The sequence below is a fragment of the Brassica napus genome, chromosome C1, assembly GCF_020379485.1.
Source record: "Brassica napus cultivar Da-Ae chromosome C1, Da-Ae, whole genome shotgun sequence".
Taxonomy (NCBI): domain Eukaryota; kingdom Viridiplantae; phylum Streptophyta; class Magnoliopsida; order Brassicales; family Brassicaceae; genus Brassica; species Brassica napus.
This window is the reverse complement of record NC_063444.1, coordinates 46971158-46991446: the sequence shown is the minus strand read 5'-3', so window position 1 is coordinate 46991446 and position 20289 is coordinate 46971158. Positions and strand designations below refer to the sequence as shown.

General features: G+C 36.3%; 3 protein-coding genes and 1 long non-coding RNA gene across 5 annotated transcripts; 2 read left to right on the top strand and 2 right to left on the bottom strand.

Annotated features, from left to right (window-relative positions):
- Positions 1 to 427: 427 nt before the first annotated feature.
- On the bottom strand, positions 428 to 1116 carry LOC111210897 (auxin-responsive protein SAUR78-like). The gene has a single exon (XM_022711658.2). The coding sequence runs from the start codon at positions 1064 to 1066 to the stop codon at positions 641 to 643; it is 426 nt and encodes a 141-aa protein (XP_022567379.1). The 5' UTR covers positions 1067 to 1116; the 3' UTR covers positions 428 to 640.
- Positions 1117 to 1425: 309 nt separating this feature from the next.
- Positions 1426 to 1792, top strand: LOC111210898 (SEED MATURATION PROTEIN 1-like). The gene has a single exon (XM_022711659.2). It carries the CDS (start codon positions 1454 to 1456, stop codon positions 1718 to 1720), a length of 267 nt encoding a protein of 88 aa, XP_022567380.1. The 5' UTR covers positions 1426 to 1453; the 3' UTR covers positions 1721 to 1792.
- A 45-nt stretch (positions 1793 to 1837) lies between these two features.
- Positions 1838 to 2432, bottom strand: LOC111210899. The gene is made up of 2 exons (XR_002662156.2): positions 2278 to 2432; positions 1838 to 2065 (listed from the first exon to the last, which is right to left on the bottom strand). It is a non-coding gene; the product is annotated as an uncharacterized LOC111210899 (long non-coding RNA).
- A 7415-nt stretch (positions 2433 to 9847) lies between these two features.
- On the top strand, positions 9848 to 19285 carry LOC111210900 (histone acetyltransferase HAC5). 2 transcript variants are annotated; one of them, XM_048744647.1, is made up of 17 exons: positions 9848 to 10116; positions 10324 to 10584; positions 10906 to 11020; positions 11160 to 11415; positions 11511 to 11969; positions 12077 to 13734; positions 13901 to 14197; positions 14282 to 14557; positions 16278 to 16406; positions 16511 to 16711; positions 16796 to 16938; positions 17020 to 17332; positions 17410 to 17549; positions 17895 to 17973; positions 18069 to 18449; positions 18533 to 18738; positions 18822 to 19285. In XM_048744647.1, the coding sequence occupies exons 2-17, from the start codon at positions 10442 to 10444 to the stop codon at positions 18937 to 18939; spliced, it is 4914 nt and encodes a 1637-aa protein (XP_048600604.1). In that variant the 5' UTR covers positions 9848 to 10116; positions 10324 to 10441; the 3' UTR covers positions 18940 to 19285. The 2 variants fall into 2 exon arrangements, with proteins under 2 accessions (XP_048600604.1, XP_048600605.1); XM_048744648.1 differs by lacking the exons at positions 9848 to 10116; positions 10324 to 10584; positions 10906 to 11020; positions 11160 to 11415 and having other exon boundaries at positions 11718 to 11953.
- The last annotated feature ends 1004 nt before the right edge of the window (positions 19286 to 20289 follow it).

The window sequence follows — 20289 nt, the reverse complement described above, 5'->3', positions numbered from 1 at the left end:
ATTAATCATTTGCCTTATATTCACTCCCTATTTGAAAAATTAATATTTTAGAAACTACACATTTATTAATAAAATTAAATTCATATTTTTAATTACTATTTTTAGTTTTTACTATGTAAGGAATACTTCTCCACTTTCACTAGTATATTCCAAAGGTGCAAAACACTAGGACTTAGCTTTCTGCTATAGTTTATGTTGATTTAGTTCTTCTGAAATGCGTCTCGGTTCTAGAATCTGCCTAGTTTAGTTTTGTCTTTTGTTTAAAAAAAATTACTATTTTTAGTTTCGTTTTATTTCCAATAAAATTCTACCATTCATATTTTAGATTTTATGTTTTAGTTTTAAAATAAAGTGAATTAAGTAAAAATCTAAAACATGAATCTTTAAATATAAAAATAAAATCTAAAAAATCAATTTTTAAATACAGAGAGAGTATTAGTTGTTAATTGTTTTCATTTCTAATACAGAAAAAAGAAGCAGCACTTTGGTAGGATGTCTTGTTAACCATCAGCACTCAAGTAAAGGAAGACAACATATTGATACATATACTTCCAAGCAAAGGAACTAAGGCTTTAAGGTTTAAACCGATGCATAAACAATTGTAACTTGTAATAGAAGGAAGACAACAAGTGAAACCTAATCAAGGGGAGAGATAGAGATGTGCAAAGTCATCTAAAGATTCAAGTATGTGCCCTTGGTCTCCGTTTTCTAGCATCCAAAGGAGATGGTCAAACAAAACAACTTCACATTTCACCGTAATTACACAGCTTCCATCTTCATTACCATCATCTTCGTCGTACATCTGTTGCTTCTCCACAAGAGCGTTGAGTAGAGGGTGCTTCAGGTGTTGCTTACTGATCAAGTAAGGTTTCTTGGTACGTCCTACCAACACTGTCTGGTACAAAGATGGTGTAGGGCCGCTTTGGCCGATGTCATGGAGATGGTCTTGTGGATCTCTTCTTGCGGATTGGGATCTGAGGCTTGTGTAGGAGTATGAACGACCTAGTTGTGTGGACACGCTCTTGCATCTCCTTAACAGCATCATCATTCTCATCTTCTTCATCATTGAGTCAATTCTATTTGTGTAGGAATATGAACTAACTCTCTCTCTTCTCTTTTGATGTTTAAAGAAAATACTTGAAACATACTATAGGGTATTAAAAGAGGAGATAGAAGGTAGGTGATACGTCTCATTTCTTAGCAGTTCAAGTTATAATTAAGTTTTTTGCAAATAATTTAATTCACTAATCTGTAGATCTTTTTCGTAACACAAAACTTAGGTACAAAGACAACTGCGTGTTTATTTGACGACATTGCAACTAGTGTGAACGTGTCAACAAAAGAGAAACACAACAAGGAGTAAGCACAGCAAGAGAGTACAGAGCGTGACACGAAGAACCTCGCACTGTTTATATATGTCTCATGTCAAGTCATTATCCATTAAACCATAGAGATGGCAAAGAACAAGGACGACATAAAGTATGCGACCGCTCAAACGAAGCAATCGGAAGACGAGGCGATTCGAGTGAGATACAAACATGGGACACCACTGGAAGGAGGCAAGATCGCAGAGTCTGAGCCTGTAGAGCTGTTCTCAAGCGCTCAAGGCATCGAAAAGGGAAAGGATCAGGCAGCGTCTGAAATCACTGGAGATCAGACACAGATGCACCGCGACGTTAAAGACGTCCCCGGAACACGTACTGATGATAGTATTCGTTAAACTTATGTAGCGGAAGTCATTTCTATATGCGTTCTTGTTTGTTGTTTTTCTTAATAAAGTACGTTTCGATCATTCATCAAGACTCTTAAACCATTACTTCAATCACTAAACTTGTAATAAACATAACATCTATACTCTTAGACCATTATTTAAATCACGAGCAAAACATGTTCTACAGACGATTGTTTGAAACGTTAAATGTAAGAACAAGAAACATAAAGGGTTCAAGAAACAAGAAAGGGATCACAGAGATTTATGGATAAGGCACGATGACACAGACTACTTAGATCTCTGTCTCATCTTCCTGCGCTTCCTCTTCAATCTCCTCATGCGCTTCTTCTTCCACTGCAAGAAATTAACCAAATCACAACAATGATAATATCAGTCCAACTAGTTTCGTTTTCCGTTCGAACAAGACATGAAATGACAGAATCAAGAACATGAGTTTGTGATACTAAGCTCGTAACAAACTTTTATGAATAGCAGAAACCATAAAAAATAAGAGAGCTAGACAACAACACAACAAGACCATAGATTCCCAGAGAAGTATTTCATACCTTGGCTCTCATGGTGAATTCGCCGAACTTAGATGCGTCGTCTCTGCTCGCTGAACTTACATATAGCTAGGGTTTCCTCTTTCCCTTATATAAATTGGATAAGGCCCTGATATATTTTAAACGGGCTGGAAAGTCTAAAGGCCCATGTAGTGATTTTAAAGCAGGTAATTAATGGGATTGAAGACAAAAAAAAAAAGAAAAGTACAACAAATAGTTGCTGAGAAGAAGACAACAAAGTGTTTTTTTTTTTTTTGCTGGAAAGACGACAAAGTGTTGCAGCTATTCATTAACACATACTTCCAATATGTACGTTAACGGTAATAACTCATATACGTCTTCATTGCCATTGCAATCACATGCACACTTTTGTCACTTCAATTTTTTTGTCTCTTTTTTTTGCTGTTTCACATTCCTCATACTGTGCACTTTTAAATATTTACTATTGAATGTGCCATTTTTGTTCAAGCTGGCCCTCTCTTTGTGCTGCAGCTAATATATATGTCCCCTTTTGTTCCATTCACATTCACTAAAGTCTAAAGGCCAATATACAGATGTAGGTTTTCCACACTCATAACAAAAGTAATCATATATAATACCGGGCAGGTACGAGAGAGGCTACCTACCACCAATTCCTCAGCATTTCATTTACATATATAGAATGATAGAGTTGTAACTCTCGCACCATAAACAGTTTGGCAATTGTTGCCAGATTAGGATAAGGACGTGCATTGTCCTAGTTCATAGATGTGTAGTGCATCCCACCATATTATCATTTCATAACGTGTTTATATCTCGTCGAAGCAACCAGAAGTAGGTTAGCTAGGTTTATAGAGTCCTTACTGGACTAGTTTTGAATTTTGATGTTTTTATATTTATGTATGGGATGTGAAAACAACACTAACATCTTAATGTCCATTTGATATACTAGACTCGGTATCTATTTCTAACTAATTCTACCTTTCTTATCGGCCTTTTCTACTTAGGGCATTTGTCGTGGACTCGTGACTGTTTATCCCAAAATATAATGCAGAAATATCAATTAATAAATAGGTTTCATTCAAAAAAAAAAAAAATTAATAAATAGGTGCAGAGATATGTTGAAAAAGAGAAAAAAGACATTTGTATACAAGCATCATGAGAATCTATCAGAGGGCGAAAGACTGAGAACCATCACGTTCTCTCGTTCAGTTACACTACTTTGTTCTTCATTTCTTATTGTCTTCATTTTGGATACAGTATTTTTTTTTTTTTTTTGAATTATACACAGTTTTCCCAAAGACTTTCCAGGCCCAAGGGACTAATCTGTGTCGCTGCGGCCCAAATGTTAAATTTCGCAGTGGCCGGGAATCGAACCCAGGTGGCGGTACTCACAGCTGTGAGCCCTTTACCACTAGAGTTAGATGTCCCGGTTAGGATACAGTATTTACTATTCAAACGATATAGTTATTTATTTTTTATTATTTTTCTTGCCATTTGTCCCTTGATACAAATACGTATTACAGAACTCTGAAAGTGTAATATTGTCGCATAAAAAAAAAGAGTGTAATATTGTACATGTAATGAAGCTAGGATAAAATAATTGCATAAATTCATGTCAGTGTTATATAACCCATTGAAGCATAATTAAGTAGCTGCTTTCATTTTTTTATTTACAAATTCTTGATAGAATGCGATTGGTGATGACAACCCTTGAATTTGTGAGTAAAATGTAGAAATAAGTGAGTTGAGCTTTTGTTATTGTGGTATTCAGTGATGTTGTTACTGAATCGAGGTGGGTGAAGAAATCCAACGCATGTGATTGAAAACAGAGAGTGACGAACAACTTTTATTGTGAATCTGTGATGCATTTATATACGCAGACAAAAATTATTGGACCATTTTATTTACTAAAAAATGCAGCTTGAAAGTGCAAGAAAACATACAGGGCCTGTTTGTTTATCCATCTGGATGAACCATCTGGATGAAAATGAGAGTTTTGTTTGTTTAGGCACTAAAATTGCAATTCATTCAGATGGATCATCCGGATGACTTTTGAAAATTTAAGCTTAATTTTAAAGTCTATTCAGCTGAACCAATTTGGATCATTTGAATGAAGATGGTTCATTCAAAATGGTATAATGTCTATTATACCCCTAATGTAATTCACAAATTACAAACCGAAACATAATATCATTTTTGTCACAAACGAAAACTGACAAAACTATAAAAACACTTTTTCCCGTGCTAAAAACTCTTTTTTCACGCCAAAACTCCAAAAGGCATTTTCCCGCTAAAATTGCAAAAAAATATTTTCTCGTCAAAATTGCAAAAACGTGTTTTTCCGCAAAAACCGAAAACATGTTTTCATGCCAAAATCACAAAAAAAATGTTTTCACGCCAACATCCCAAAATATTTTTTTCCGTCAAAACACAAAAAAAACACGTTTTCCCGCTAAAGTCGCGAACCGTGTTTTCCCGCCAAAATTGCAAAAACGTGTTTTCCCGCCAAAATAAAAAAACGTGTTTTCTCACCAAAACCGAAAATTTGTATTTTCCCGCCAAAACCGAAAAAATCTCGTTTTCCTGCGAAAACCGTAAATATGTGTTCCCGCCAAAAACATGTTTCTCCGCCAAACCGCAAAACGCATTTTCCCGCCAAAACCGCCAAAACGCGTTTTCCCGCCAAAACCGCAAAAACGCGTTTTCCCGCCAAAACCGCAAAAACGCGTTTTCCCGCCAAAACCGCAAAAACGCGTTTCCCGCCAAAACCGTAAAAACGCGTTTTCTCGCTAAAACCGCAAAAACGCGTTTTCTCGCCAAAACCGTAAAAACGCGTTTTCCCGCCAAAACCGTAAAAACGTGTTTTCTTGCCAAAACCGCAAAAACGCGTTTTCCCGCCAAAACCGCAAAAATGCGTTTTCCCGCCAAAACTGCAAAAACGCGTTTTCCCGCCAAAACCGCAAAAATTGCGTTTTCCCGCCAAAAACGTGTTTTCCCGACAAAACCGCAAAAACACGTTTTCCCGCCAAAATCGCAAAAATGCGTTTTCCCGCCAAAATCGCAAAAACGTGGTTCCGTCCAAAACCGCAAAAACGTGTTTTCTCGCCAAAAACATGTTTTCCTGCCAAAACCGCAAAAAATTGTTTTCTCGCCAAAACCAAAAATTTGTATTTTCCCGCCAAAACCGAAAATATCATTTTCCCGCCAGAACCGAAAAATCTTGTTTTCCGCCAAAACATAAAAAATGTGTTTTCTCGCTAAAACCGAAAAACTTGTTTTCCCGCCCAAACCTTAAAAAGAAAACTCGTTAATTTTGAAATAATTCTAATGTAAATATATTAAACTAAATAATTAAATGTAATGTAGTTAAAATTAATATTAAACATGTGATTAAATCAACAAAAGGATATTTTGGTAATTTCTTTACTAAACTCATTTGAAAGGAAATGAAAATAAAGAAACAAACATAAGATCCATTTAGATGATTTATCTAGATGAGCTATGTGGATGGACAAACAAACAATCACAAAAATCTGAATGGATCATTTGAATAGATCATACAAATGAATCATTTGGATGGAGATGGCAAATGGTGAAACAAACAGCTCCACAAATACAATGCTTTATTTATTTCACAAAGTATTATAACAGAATAATAATGAAGGTTTATCTTTCATAGATAAAGTGTCTTACTACCTCTCTTCTTAATTGACCAACGTGTCACATTCCAGACAGAGACATTAGCCTAACAAGTTCCTAGATCAAACTAACCCAATAATCCTTCTGACCCCCTCATGACCCCTAACCCTTATGTTTTGTGTCTACTATAATTCAACACCAAAGCCCTTATGGTTACAAGTTACAACCTTCTCTTGAGGTGGTACATAATCCTAGACACGTCTTTCTCTACTAGATTTCGTGGGTTACCCTAGCCAACTTATCAAAGAAGAGATATTACCATATCTTCCTTTATGGAATATTTTCAAATCTTCTTCAAAGTCTTTTGAAAATCTTCCCTTGATGATTTACTTTTTCTCTAAGGTAAATCATAGCTTGTTTAGCCTCCAAATAGTCTTTACTTCAGCTCTAAGTCGGCTCCAATTTCAGTATTCAAATCAGCTACACAGCTTCACTTCAGCTTCACTACCGTAGCACTTCCGGTACAACTTCATATAGTGCTTCACGACTGGTACATAAATACATTGAGGAGTTGTTTTCTTCAGCTTCTAAAACTCAGTCTTCACTGCACTAACACAACTCATATGACTGACGTCTTTCTTCATATCTACATGTCAGATCGATTACGAAAGCATTCTTAAGCAACTTTTTTTGTTATTACAAATATATTTACGCCACACATCAGATATGTTGTCATTGTTGATATGGACCAACACTTGACCAAAGTCAATTAAAGATGTTTTTTCATCCTTAAATTTTTACACCAAACTTGACACTGATTGGTATAAAATAACTAAACGGGTGCATTAGATGATAAACTTAGCCAATACGGAGAGGATTTGCATTTTGGATTGTCTCTAACATGCAAAATAATTTTTGTTTTATATAGGAAATTAAGATAAAGGGAACAAAAACTGTCAGCTTGAAAAAGTAATAAGAATGAAATGGTTAGCTAGCAAAAGCTCCTGTCATGATGAATCCTGCAATGTATTGGTGATGGGTATATAACGCAACTTGAGTCCTTTTAGCCAGTGTGTATCATCTTACGAGAATAGAATATGGTGTCAATCAAGCGGAAGAAGTTTGCATAAAAGTGTTTACTCACAGGAGTAATCCCAGAATTCCATCGATCGGGAGAATCGTTCGTTTTTATGAAACCATGTGCTAAATGAGTTCAAATGGAAGAAAAAAAATATGTTGATAAATGCTCCCTACAGTGTCCAAGTATCTAAATTTTCATAATAAAGTACAATGGTAGATAATGAATCAAAACATTTTTACATGATAAGAACATGGCTCACTCAAAGGTTCGATATTTTTGTTTGTTTCTTAATTTTTAGATATTTCTTGAATGTATTATGTTTGTCTTAAATGTAAATATCAAATTTAGCACGAATCATGCGCCCTGGGGATGTCACAATCATATTAATCTTGAATTATGGCAAGATTTTTGACTTTACCTTTGTTTCACATTCAACCTGAACATTATTTGTCTTTTAAAGAATTTTGCTGAGGATTTTACGAAGATTTGTTTGTGGCTTATTTAAGATGATCTTGACGTGGCACAAACATCCACTCTTTTAATCTTACTTTGACATTTGTTTTTGTTTTAATGAAAAACTTATATGTTGGAGAAAAACAGAAAAGGTGAGCTGATAACAATGAAGTCTACATAGACATCATCTGCATTGATGATGCATAAAAACTTGTGTAGAGTTTTCCACAAGAACAACAATGAAGTCTACATAGACAACAACATGAAAACCTACACTGATAAACATCGTCTGCATTGATAGACTTACACAGGGCTGACCCTGATATAAAGCTGGTGCTTTAGGCGCCAATGTATATTAAGATTTTAGAGGCACCATAAATACTGAAATTCGCTTGTGGTCTAGTGGTTGCACGTTACCTTAAGTTGTCGCTGGTACCTGGTTCGATTCATGAGGGCGCCAAATGTATTTTTATTTTAGGCAGTAGTATGTACTGGACCGGACCTAGACTTACATCAACTTCAATCATCATCACATCATCAACCAGCAAGTGCCATGCTTCTCCAAATTAAATTGTCACATAACCAAGCCAACCACTCCGGTATAGTCTCCAAGAGTCCCAATCCATCCGATCAAATGGTTCTCAGAGCTTTGCTAAGTCAGCTCACTAAAAATGACAAAGAACCACATAGTTACGGAGAAGGAAAGCTCATAGAGCCAATTAACCGAAACTGGCATCCCACGCCACAATGCTTGGAACCATTAATCACATATGTACATAAAATCACATTTTTTTTATTTTTTTTGAATTAGCCACTGTGTCCGGGGATCGAGATCAACCGACTATTCTGTGGACTCCATAAATGTACTGTTAAATTATCGGGTGACCAACAGAGATCGAACTGCAGACAGGGGCGGACACAGTTGCATGGGTATGGGGTCATGTGCCCCCTACTCTTTTTTATTTTTTCTTTAATAGTTAAAGTTTATTTGGTTACTATTCTTAATTTAGAGAAGATTATGCAAAAGTGCCCCTAATTTCTTTTTTTAATAGTTAAAGTTTATTTGGTTAACTATTCTTAATTTAGAAAAGATGATGCAAAAGTTTTTAGTATCGGTGCCCCCGACTACAAATGTGCCTAGATCCGCCACTGACTGCAGATTCACCGTATTAGGGTTATCTCTCAAGTGTACTATCCCAATCCCAAGGCCCGTTGTTTCCACATTATTCATCAGTGGAAACATTTATTCACCCTTCTTGTGCAAACAGTTATATCATTATGGATTTGACAATAATATCATATTAACAAAATTGAATAGGTAAGTTAAAACATTTAAAACCTTACGGTATTCGTATGAACACATATAGAAATCTGAAGAAACAAACTACTAACAAGAACATCTACTGATCTAGGGGTGGGCGTTCGGGTACCCATTCGGGTTCGGTTCGGATTTATTCGGGTTTCGGGTTTTCGGGGTTAAAGATTTTAGCCCCATTCGGGTATTTTTAAATTTCGGTTCGGGTTCGGATAACTCATTTAAATGATTTTAAAATTTTTAAAATTCAATATATAGTTTCAATTTCTCAAAATCTGTAAATAAAATACTATATCACATATAAATTTGAATAACATATGTCAGAGTAACTAAACTTAACATATAAATTAGTTTAGTTTGAATATTTTGATAGATAATCAGTAGACATTTCAACTATTTTTGGTGTTTTGAGTATATTTCAGCTATTTTAGAAATTTACTTTTGAATATTTGTATATATTTTCAAGTATTTTAGACAACTTAAAAGTATCTTATATATTTTAAATGTTTTTAATATACATTGAATCTAAAAATAATTAATATATTTAGATATATAAATCTATTTCGGATACATTCGGTTACCCGAAATACTTCGGTTCGGGTCGGATTCGGTTTCGGTTCTCTGGATACCAAAATTTTGAACCCGTTCGGATATTTAATCAATTTAGGTTCGTGTTCGGTACTACTTTTTCGGATCAGGTTCGGTTCGGTTCTTCGGATTCGGATTTTTTGTCCAGCCCATACTGATATATTGTTTCAAGTTTTCAACCATGGCATAAGAGGTACTGGTCGCGTTTACTGTTTCAACGATGCAACTGCGTCCCGTTACAGAGTCCAAAAAACGGCAAGTCGTCTTCAAACAATTAACCAAATTACTATATTAGCCTTATCATTCTCTAATAGAATTGGAATATCCTCGGTAATTTCCCCATTCGGAGGAAACCAACCAATACCATAATAAGCAATTTCCACGTGGCTTTCCGGCTTTATTAATTGACTTTATACTAGATGACAACAAAGACCGGGGCTCATCTGCAAACGTTGATTGGGTAGTAATAAACTCACGTTGTTGTGTTCTGTCCGTAGAATCATTATTTCTGTTATCTTACCCCAAAACACGAATTAAGTCTACTAGCTTGGTAATAAAAATATTGACTTTTATGTCCAAAAATGGATACTATTTATTAACTCCGTCATTATCCTACGCCCCACCGACCATTCTTCTCCGTCGTCCTTTCTTTTCTCATCCGCCGTTTTTTTTTTCTCTCCCTTAAATTGTGCATCGATTCTCCGGCGGCGACCTTCCATCTCCGTCGCGTTCTCGCGAATTGCCTTCTCGGATTGGAATCGTTGATTTCCCCCAATTAATTCAGGTTTAGGGTTTTTTTTAATCTTTTTCTCAATTTGATTGATCGCGAGCTAGGGTTACCTGAATCGTTTAATTGATAATCTTTTTTAAATTAAAAGTCTTTCCCTTTTAAGGCGTAATTCACGAGGTGGGTGGTATCTGAGATTGTTTGTTTACTACATGTGAGCGAGCTCAATCTGTTTTTTTTTTTTTTTTTTTTTTGAATTTGTAGATTGTTGTTCATTGTTGTGGTGATGATCGGGTTTGTTTTGGCGAAGCAGAGGGCTTCTTCGGTTCTGCATTCTCCATAGCTTTTAACTCTCTCTCTCTGTTTCCGTAAGAGTTTGAGAATGGCTCAGGGACAGAACAGGAATGTTCCTCAGCTGGGACAAATGCAGAATCCGGTTGCGGTTTCTGCTCCAGGTGTTTCGTCTCAGCCTAATGGTGTACAACAAGATGGTCTCAGGGTACGGCAGGAGATGCTGAATAAGATGTAAGAATGTTTCTTTGTTGTCTTTTAATTTGCATTTGCTGTGTATGTGGTTACTCGATACTAGTGCATATATATACCATTTGGACACAAGTAGTTTCCTGTTTTGTGCAACGTCTGTTTGAACACTTTCTAATATCTTAGCTGCTTACGCAATTTATTTTTTTTATTTCTCGATTTTTTTGATACCTGATTTTTTGAGGTTTAGCTTGGTAATGCAACTGTAATAATAATTTTTTTTTGTTGTTGTTGAAGTTATCTTATGTTTTGTAAAGTTTGTGTACATGGAAAATAACCTTATTTACTTGAGTTTTTTTTTTCCAGCTTCGCTTGGTTACAGCAGAGGCAGCCTACAAAGACTGATGATGCCTCCAAGGCAAAATTATTTGAGGTTGCAAAGCGGTTAGAAAATGCAATGTTTAAAACGGCCACGTCAAAGGTTCCTCCTTGTTTTTATCTTCTCATTGTTACAATTCATTAAATATTCCTAAGTAGTCGCTATTAGTACTTCCAGAAATGGAATCTCTCAAAGAACACTATTCTTGAATCTTGATGAGTATTTCTTTCTTTTTTCGCAGGAGGAGTACTTAGATTTCCAAAGTTTTGAGGTTCGGATAAAATCTATTCTGCATCAAATGTTTGGTGGTCAGCACCGTCCTAATCCTTCAAGCTCGGCCGGCATGATGGCTCAGACACCTGGGGTTTCTCATGGATGGGGTCAAACTCATACTACCACCCCTATGGTGAACACTAGCACCTTTAACAGTAATAATAACTTAGCAGATGCAGCAGCCGAAACCGGAAGGCTATTGCCAACTAATCGCATCAATGGAGGTAATATCAGTCAGTAGACTCTACTGTATTCTACTGTATTCATGTAAGCTTGACCCTGCAAAGACTCTCTACTGATTCTTTTATTTTTTTGACAGGTCAAATGATTAATGGTCGTCAGCAATTACCTGCCAACACTGGCCAGATGATGCCTACTCCTGGATTTAACAACAGTACTAACGCTGATGTATACCAGTCTCATCGAAATGGAGAAACTTCTAGAGACGGTGGCAAGCTTCCGGCTGTTGGGTCTGAGTTTGTAAACCAATCTCAGCTTCTGAGGCAACGTCCTGGTGTTTCAGATGACCGTATGCAGCAGCAATACAGCCTTGATCAGCAGTTGGGAGGTCGTTTCAGGTCAAACATGCACCAGAATGCGTCTGGGATGATCAGTATTCCTCAGAATGCTGGTGTAGGAATGAGTGGGAACAATGTACACCTGGCTGCTAATGGCCACATGGGATCTCAAGGGGTCCTTAGCTCCACGAATTTTTCAACTTCATCACAACCTTTGCAGCAGCCTGTCGATCAGTTGCAGCAGGTGTCACATGTTCACAGTAAATCTCTCTAATTTTCCTTTTGCTATTTGAATTTCTGTGCTCTATTGTTAGTCTCCCTTAACGAGTATGTGACTCATTGTAAAGTTGTTTTTTTCCATGTGAAGGATACTCAATGAGCAACTCTGGTACTTTTGGGTCTGGGAATCTCTATGGATCATCAGGCTCAGTGGAAGCTTCTGTGGATATGAATACAATGAGTCTGAACCCTATGAGGAGAGTTGATGTTTCCTTTGGTAGTAATCAGACGACCCTTCAAGCAGTGGACAAGACTCCATTGATAAAGCATCAACTACCTCAACAGTTTGAGAATGGGAATCTGGCTCAGGTGAGTCATCAACCATTAGACAATCAGTTCAACCAGCCAGCTCATCTTGGTCAGTACCAGCAACAAGAGAACTTAATGAACAATGATGCTTATCGTCAGCCTCCGCGAGCTTCAAACATTGTTAGTCAAGTTAAGCATGAGCCTCGAGCGGACTATTATAATGAAGCTTTTCAGATGCAGGCTGTGAATCAAGTAGAACCAGCCAAGCCTCAACACCAGTACACACAGAACGCTGTCAAAGAAGACTATGTTGGTGTTCAGAGTAGTAGCCAGCTAAATATTTCATCATCTTTCCAACAACAAACTCATAATCAGACGCAGCAGATACCTCAATGGAAAGATGTGAATAACCTCTCCGGTGGAGTGCATCAAGTATCAAGTATGGGACAGTGGCATTCACCTTCTCAGAATTTGACACAAGTATCCAAAGATTTTAATGGAGAGAGAGAACAGTTTGGGGTAAACTCAAGTCAAATGTTACCTATTAAGCATGAAACTACCAAAACTGTTGCTCCTAGAAGCATCCTGGAGGCTCCACATGTTCCAGAAGGAAGCAACACCTTGATGAGTAAACAGTTGAATGGAGATAGTGATCCAAGTTATATAAATCAGCGGCGGTGGCTTTTGTTCCTGCTACATGTTCGCAAATGCAATGCAGCGGAAGATAACTGTGAAAGCAAGTACTGTTTCACTGCCAAAACGCTATTGAACCATATTGATTACTGCAAGGCCCCTGCTTGTGCATATCAGTACTGTCTTCAAACGAGAAAACTGATTCATCATAATAAGCACTGCGAGGATGAAGCATGCCCGGTCTGTGTTTATGTCAAAAGCTTCAAGAAGAAACAAAAGGAAAAGCTTGCCCTCCTAAGGAAAGCTGAGCATAGACGCAAGGAAGCCTTTGAGTCAATGCGTGTTGCTAATGAAAGAGACTCTGAAACTCCTTCTGTTGTTGTTGATGATGATCTGCAACCTTCTCCAAAGCGTGTGAAAGTAGAGAAACCCTCCCAGTTTGCTTACCCTGAACCACACAAAAAGTCTGTTGGTATGGGTAAAACTCATTTGTCAAAGGGTTTGCAAGAGAAATATAGTCAACAAAGTGATGTTTCCAGATCAGATGTGCCTATGAATGCAGAGAGTTCTGATCCTTCGAGGAGAAGGCTTCCTGTTTCCCGTGAGATGGAGAAGCCTGTGGGAGGACATGGTGGGGACTCTTCATTGGATGGTGAACCTGTTTGTGTACCAAAGCAAGAAAAATCAAAATGTATGAAAGAAGTAAGCGCAGCACCCAAAGAAGAGAAAGTGGAACAGTCTGCAGACGTTTTAGCTGCCTCTAGCAGCGGAAAGTCAAAGATCAAGGGCGTCTCATTGATTGAGCTCTTCACTCCAGAGCAAGTAGAGGAGCATATCCGCGGTCTTCGTCAGTGGGTAGGCCAGGTAAGCTGACAAGTTCTTAGATGTAACTCTTGCTTTAAATGGAAGGTTGGGTTTTACCAAGAATGGTTTTCAATATGCTGTTGTCTGAATCTTTCTATCTCTTTCTGCATACCTTTCTTACAGTGGGGTAACACTAGTTTTTCTTTTGTTGTAATTTTATTTGCAGAGTAAAACCAAGGCAGAAAAGAACAAAGCAATGGGACTCACCATGTCTGAAAACTCTTGCCAGTTATGTGCTGTTGAGAGGCTTGCATTTGAGCCAACACCTATATATTGCACACCTTGCGGTGCACGTATCAAGAGAAATGCTATGCACTACACCGTTGTGTCCGGTGAGTCACGCCACTATGTCTGCATTCCTTGCTACAACGAAGCGCGTACGAACACTGTTTCTGTCGATGGAACACCTGTGCCCAAGTCAAGGTTTGAGAAAAAGAAAAACGATGAGGAGGTTGAAGAACCGGTACGCCTCTTCTCTTCTTCACCTGATGTTTCTGCAATTATCTTAACTTGTTTTTTCTCGTATGAACCAATGGTTTTTGTGCAGTGGGTGCAATGTGATAAATGTCAAGCGTGGCAGCATCAGATCTGTGCTTTGTTCAACGGCCGTAGGAACCATGGACAAGCCGAGTACACTTGCCCTAACTGCTATATACAAGAGGTGGAGCGAGGAGAAAGGAAGCCTGTATCACCAAGTGTTATCCTGGGGGCGAAAAGTTTGCCAGCTAGTACTCTTAGCAACCATTTGGAACAGCGGTTGTTCAAGAAACTGAAGCAGGAAAGACAGGAGAGGGCTAGGCTTCAAGTAAAAAGCTACGATGAGGTAACTTTTCCCATGGCCGCTCGTTTGTATTTTCCACTTACATTCAACCATATGATGTGTTGATTTATAGAGAGACATATCTTTCCTTATGTAGCTAGGGTTTAGGAAGATGTCAATAAATGTAGGGCTTAAAGAAAGATACAAAAAATACTCCCTCTGTATCACTTTAAGTGATTTTTAAGGTTTTTGCACTTGGATTAAGAAAATACAAACTTCTATACATTTTATCTTGGTTACATAAAAATATCATTAAATGAAATTAATTCAACCAATAAAAAAAATTCAGTATTTTGCAATTGGTCATAAAGTTTAAATGATATTAAATTTTATCTAGAATAATGAAAACATCATTAAATGAAATTAATACGGAGGGAGTAGCACTTTAAGGCCGCTAACTAGACCTTGTTTATTTTATGGTTTTAGTTTTTTTAGTTTATATTAAATGATGTATGTGTAGTATTTTAAACATAAATTTATATTGAAAATTAATCTTTGCAGTTATAATAAAAATTAAAATTAAAAATTTAATAAAATATTCTGATATAAATTTTATCTTAATTAAAATAATATAGAGGTGAGTCATAATTTTTTCCAATTTCAAAATCTTAGCATCCCTTGAAAACAAAGAAAATAAATTTATAAATACATAAAATATATAAACATATTTGGAACTATAATATCTATTAAAATAAATTTGTCAAAGAAAAATAATCTTGCGCTGTTGTTGTTTATTTCTAGAGCTTGACCGTATAAATATTTGCTTTCACTTTAAATTTTTTTTTTGTACTAATGGTATAATATATATTTGTAAATTAAAATGTATTACATAATTTTTAATATAACATTTTAAAACATAACAATTTTATTTATTACTTTGAATAATTATATTTTGTGATTTTAATTGTCTATATATCACAATGTGTCATATAAAAAATCCAATATTTATAACTAATTGGACTTATATTATGAAAGCATTATACTGATAATATATGAATAAAGTATTTTATATTTTATTTATATGTTATATAAATTGATTATGATGTGTAATTTTTTATTTTATTATTTATTACTAAAAAATATTAAAAATATTTAATATGTTAATATAAAATATATTAGGAAAACTATGTTGGTTAAGATTTGATTAAGGAAATCTATTATTTAGATTAGGAAAAGACATTAAATGCTTAAATCTATTATTTAAATTAGGAAAATACAAGCATACTTAAATATATGTTTAATAAATATCTCAATGGCATTCTAATGTAAATAAATGGTAAAATTAAGGGGTATTTTTTTTTGTACTTCTGTTTTAATAATATGGATGGATGGAAATGGAATGATTGGAACAAACTGTATCTTTATATATTTTGCTGGAGAATTAATGCTGTAGATTGTTTTTGCGCTGTAGATTTTTGGTTGTAGGTTTGATGAGATTTAATTATTTACTTGTAAATTTTTCTTTCTAAAGCCAAAAAAAAGAAAGGAAAGAAAAATCTGTAGCTTTTAAAAAATCTTTCTAAATCAACTGGAAGAGATTTTTTCTTTAGAAAATATTTTGGTTGCAGAAAGATTCTACAGCACTTACCCCAATTATCACCAATGTAAAGAAAATCCACCTAGTGTATATGTTTATTTCTCATAATGCTCTTTCCTTATATAGCTAAGGTTTAGGATGATAACGATGTAGTTTACTTCTTTTAATTTTTAATTTATGCACCAGGTCCCGGGAGCTGACTCACTTGTTATCAGAGTTGTTGCATCTATCGACAAAATGTTAGAAGTAAAGCCACGCTTCCTTGACATTTTCCGAGAAGAGAATTACTCATCAGAGTTCCCTTATAAGTCCAAGGTACAGCTTCTTGGTTCTCATTTGTTTTCTGATTTTCTAATGATGCTTCTTTAGTCTTTCACTATCAGCTAACTAATATGTACTTTTTTTTTTCATTCTTTCAGGCCATTCTGTTGTTTCAGAAGATTGAAGGTGTTGAAGTTTGCTTATTCGGCATGTACGTCCAGGAGTTTGGAACTGATTCCGCGTCTCCCAATCAGCGGCGTGTATACCTTTCCTATTTAGATTCTGTTAAGTACTTCAGACCTGACGTTAGAACTGTGTCTGGAGAGGCCCTCCGTACTTTTGTATACCATGAAATCCTGGTAAGCTATCTTTCTTCCGATCTCAGTTGCTTACACGCTCCTGTGTTGCTGTCTTATCAACAATGGCCTTGTGGGGATTTGCAGATTGGTTATCTTGATTACTGTAAGAAACGTGGGTTCTCAAGCTGCTATATATGGGCATGCCCTCCTCTTAAGGGTGAAGATTACATTCTATACTGTCATCCTGAGATTCAGAAAACGCCAAAGACTGACAAACTAAGGGAATGGTATGTAATAATATTTTCACATACAAGAGAAAATTTTCATCATGATGTGTAATAATGTAATAATACTCAATTCTTTTTCAGGTATTTAGCAATGCTGAGGAAAGCTTCCAAGGAAAAAGTGGTCGTTGAGTGTACAAACTTCTATGATCATTTCTTCGTCCAGTCTGGTGAATGTAGAGCTAAGGTAACAGCAGCAAGGCTACCGTATTTTGATGGGGACTACTGGCCAGGCGCCGCGGAGGATTTGATAGATCAAATGAGCCAAGAAGAAGATGGGAAGAAGTCAAATAGAAAAGTAATGTCCAAAAAGGTCATATCCAAAAGGGCTCTAAAAGCAGTAGGCCAGCTGGATCTTTCTGTTAATGCCTCAAAGGATCTCCTGCTAATGCATAAAGTAAGTTTAAGTTCTGTCTGCTATGCTTTTGTTTAAGAAAGAGATAACAATATTCATTGCTCACTCCTTCTTTGTAGCTGGGTGAGATCATTCTTCCAATGAAGGAAGATTTCATCATGGTGCATTTGCAACATTGCTGCAAGCATTGTTGCACTCTCATGGTATCTGGATATCGCTGGGTGTGCAACCAGTGTAAGAATTTTCAGATTTGTGACAAGTAAGTTCTACATATCACAACTCACCTCATTATTTATCTATTTGAAACTACATTTAATTATTATCAATTTCAAATCTCTATAATTTTGTAGCCAAATAACTTTTATTACTAAATGCTGGAGAGTATACGTTGGACCATTCTAAGATATATACATGAACCAAAAAGCTTTCTTCCATTTAATTTAATGACAAGTACTGCTGGAGAAGTACAAGTTCGACCATTCAAAACTAATAAATTAAATGGAAAATCACCAAAACTCTTAATGTAAAAATTTCTTAATCTATCTAACCAGAATCACATATAAATTTCTTTTGGCTGCCTCTTATGAGCTTTCTCTTACAACAGGTGTCATGAAGTGGAAAAGAACCGTGTCGACAAGGAGAAACATCCTGTCAATCAGAGGGAGAAGCATGTTCTATATCCTGTAAGTTTCCCAAGCTTTTAACAAATTTGTTTTCTCTTCATGGTCGGTTTAGAACATGACAAGGTTTTGGTCTCTCTCTCTCTCTCTCTCTGCAGATTGCTATTGAAGACGTTCCTACTGAAATTAAAGACAGTGATGACATCCTCGAGAGCGAGTTCTTTGATACAAGGCAAGCTTTCCTAAGTCTCTGCCAAGGAAACCACTATCAGTACGACACGCTGAGGCGGGCAAAGCACTCTTCCATGATGATTCTCTATCATCTCCACAATCCAACAGTCCCTGCGTTTGCAACGGCATGCGCCATCTGCCAGCAAGAGCTTGAACCTGCTCAAGGTTGGCGCTGCGAAGCCTGTCCTGACTATGAAGTTTGCAGTGTTTGCTACTCAAAGGGCATTAACCATCCACACAGCCTCATTAGCCGTCCAGCTGCTACTGATTCAGTTGTCCCCAACACAAAAACTAATCAGACTGCATTGGTATCTCTTTTACTCTTTCAAACTTCACTTGGCTTCTTGTTTTGCTTATTTGTTAATACAAGTTTTGCTTGCCGGTGCTGCAGTTAAGAGAACTGCTTCTACACATGTTGGCATGCTGCACCACACAGTGCCAGTATCCAAGGTGTCGCGCGATTAAGCTTCTGGTCAGGCATGGCCTTGTATGTAAGACCAAAGGCAAAGGCTGTATTCATTGTAAGAAAATGTGGGCTATCTTCCGAATGCACGCCAGAAACTGCAGAGATTCTCAATGTAGAGTACCCAAATGCAGGTAGGTGATGTGAACTACTTTGTTCAAGAAGGGTGATGTTTTATCTATCTCTTCTAATGATATGGCATTGTGGGGTTTGACAGAGACTTGAGAGCTCATGATAGTAGAAAGCAACAACAGGCAGATTCAAGACGCAGAGCTGCTGTGAAGGAGATGGTGCGGCAGAGAGCCGCTGACGCATCAACCTCAACTTCTGACTGATCAACATAGATATCTCATGCTTAGAAGGAAGGACGCAAATGTGCAAGCCAGTTTAGGAGGTCAAGAGCAAAGGAGATTCTTCAACAGCTACTCTACTAATTCAGGGACTCCAACAAGGAGGTACATAGATGTTTTATTTACATGTATTCTTAAGGTATAGACGAATGTGCATAATGTAATTTGTGATTTTTGATTCAAATTTTGGTGCTTCTTTTTTTTAACTTGAATCCTATTGAATTCTTGGGGTCATAATTCACTATTTTGATCCCTTCGTTTTGTTGTATAACTATGTAGCATTTTTGGCAAAAGCCTATTAGCTAATACATTCTCCTCATATCCATCTAAATACTGGTGCAATACATTTGTAAGTTTTGCAACAATGACAGTATAACACTTCCAAGAACATCACAAGTTCCAAACATAAGACATTTTTTTTTCTCATATACTCCATCCGTTTCTTAATGATAAAGTTTTTAGAAAAAAATTTTGTTTCAGAAAGATGTATTTTTTGTGTTTTCTATGATAAAATTGTAAACTTCAAGAAAATTAATTGACTTTATTGAATTAATATTGGTTAAAAATTATTAAAAATTGAAAATTGCAGAAAACGATACATTTATTATGGTAGTTTAATGTGTTTTCTTAATAAGTGTAAAAATACTAAAAAGTCATTTAGGAACTGAAAGAGTATATTTTATTTGAAAAATGTACACTGTTGGCTCTTGGTTCTTATGAAGACGGTTAGACTTTTTACAGACTAAACATAGCTTACTCAGAAGAGTTGTTGGTTACAAAAAGCTTCCCTTTGCTACTCAGCCCTACTGATGCTTGTATGAAACAATTGTAATTGTGTTAATAAGTCATGTGTGGTGCAGATCACTATTCGAAGATCCTTTCACAAGCTTTTAGAGTAATTTTCTTTTACCAAAAAAAGAAAAAATGATATCACTCAACCACCACAACTTGGAAGATCAAGTCTTAAGGCAAACAAAAAAAATAGAAAGCCAAATTTGATAAAATATCATATAGCAAAGAAGGACACAAATTTTATTTTAAAAGATGAAATGGACTAGGAACGTTTTATCATGAAAAGCTTAAACCCTGTTCAGCTTCTTTAGAATTAGAATAAATAGTTTATTGGTGGTTCTTCCCTTTTTTGTCAACTCCTCGTGATTCCTCTTTTCGTCTTTGTGTTAAACGTTGGTTTTGCGTTGATGCACTTGTTTCTTCGGTTTGTAGTTCCATCCATGCACTTGTTTGTGTGGATAGGTTGCCCCCACAAACTCCCTGTGGTTCCTGTCCATGACGTTCCTCCTGCGCATCAGATGATAATCTTATGGTTAATTAACA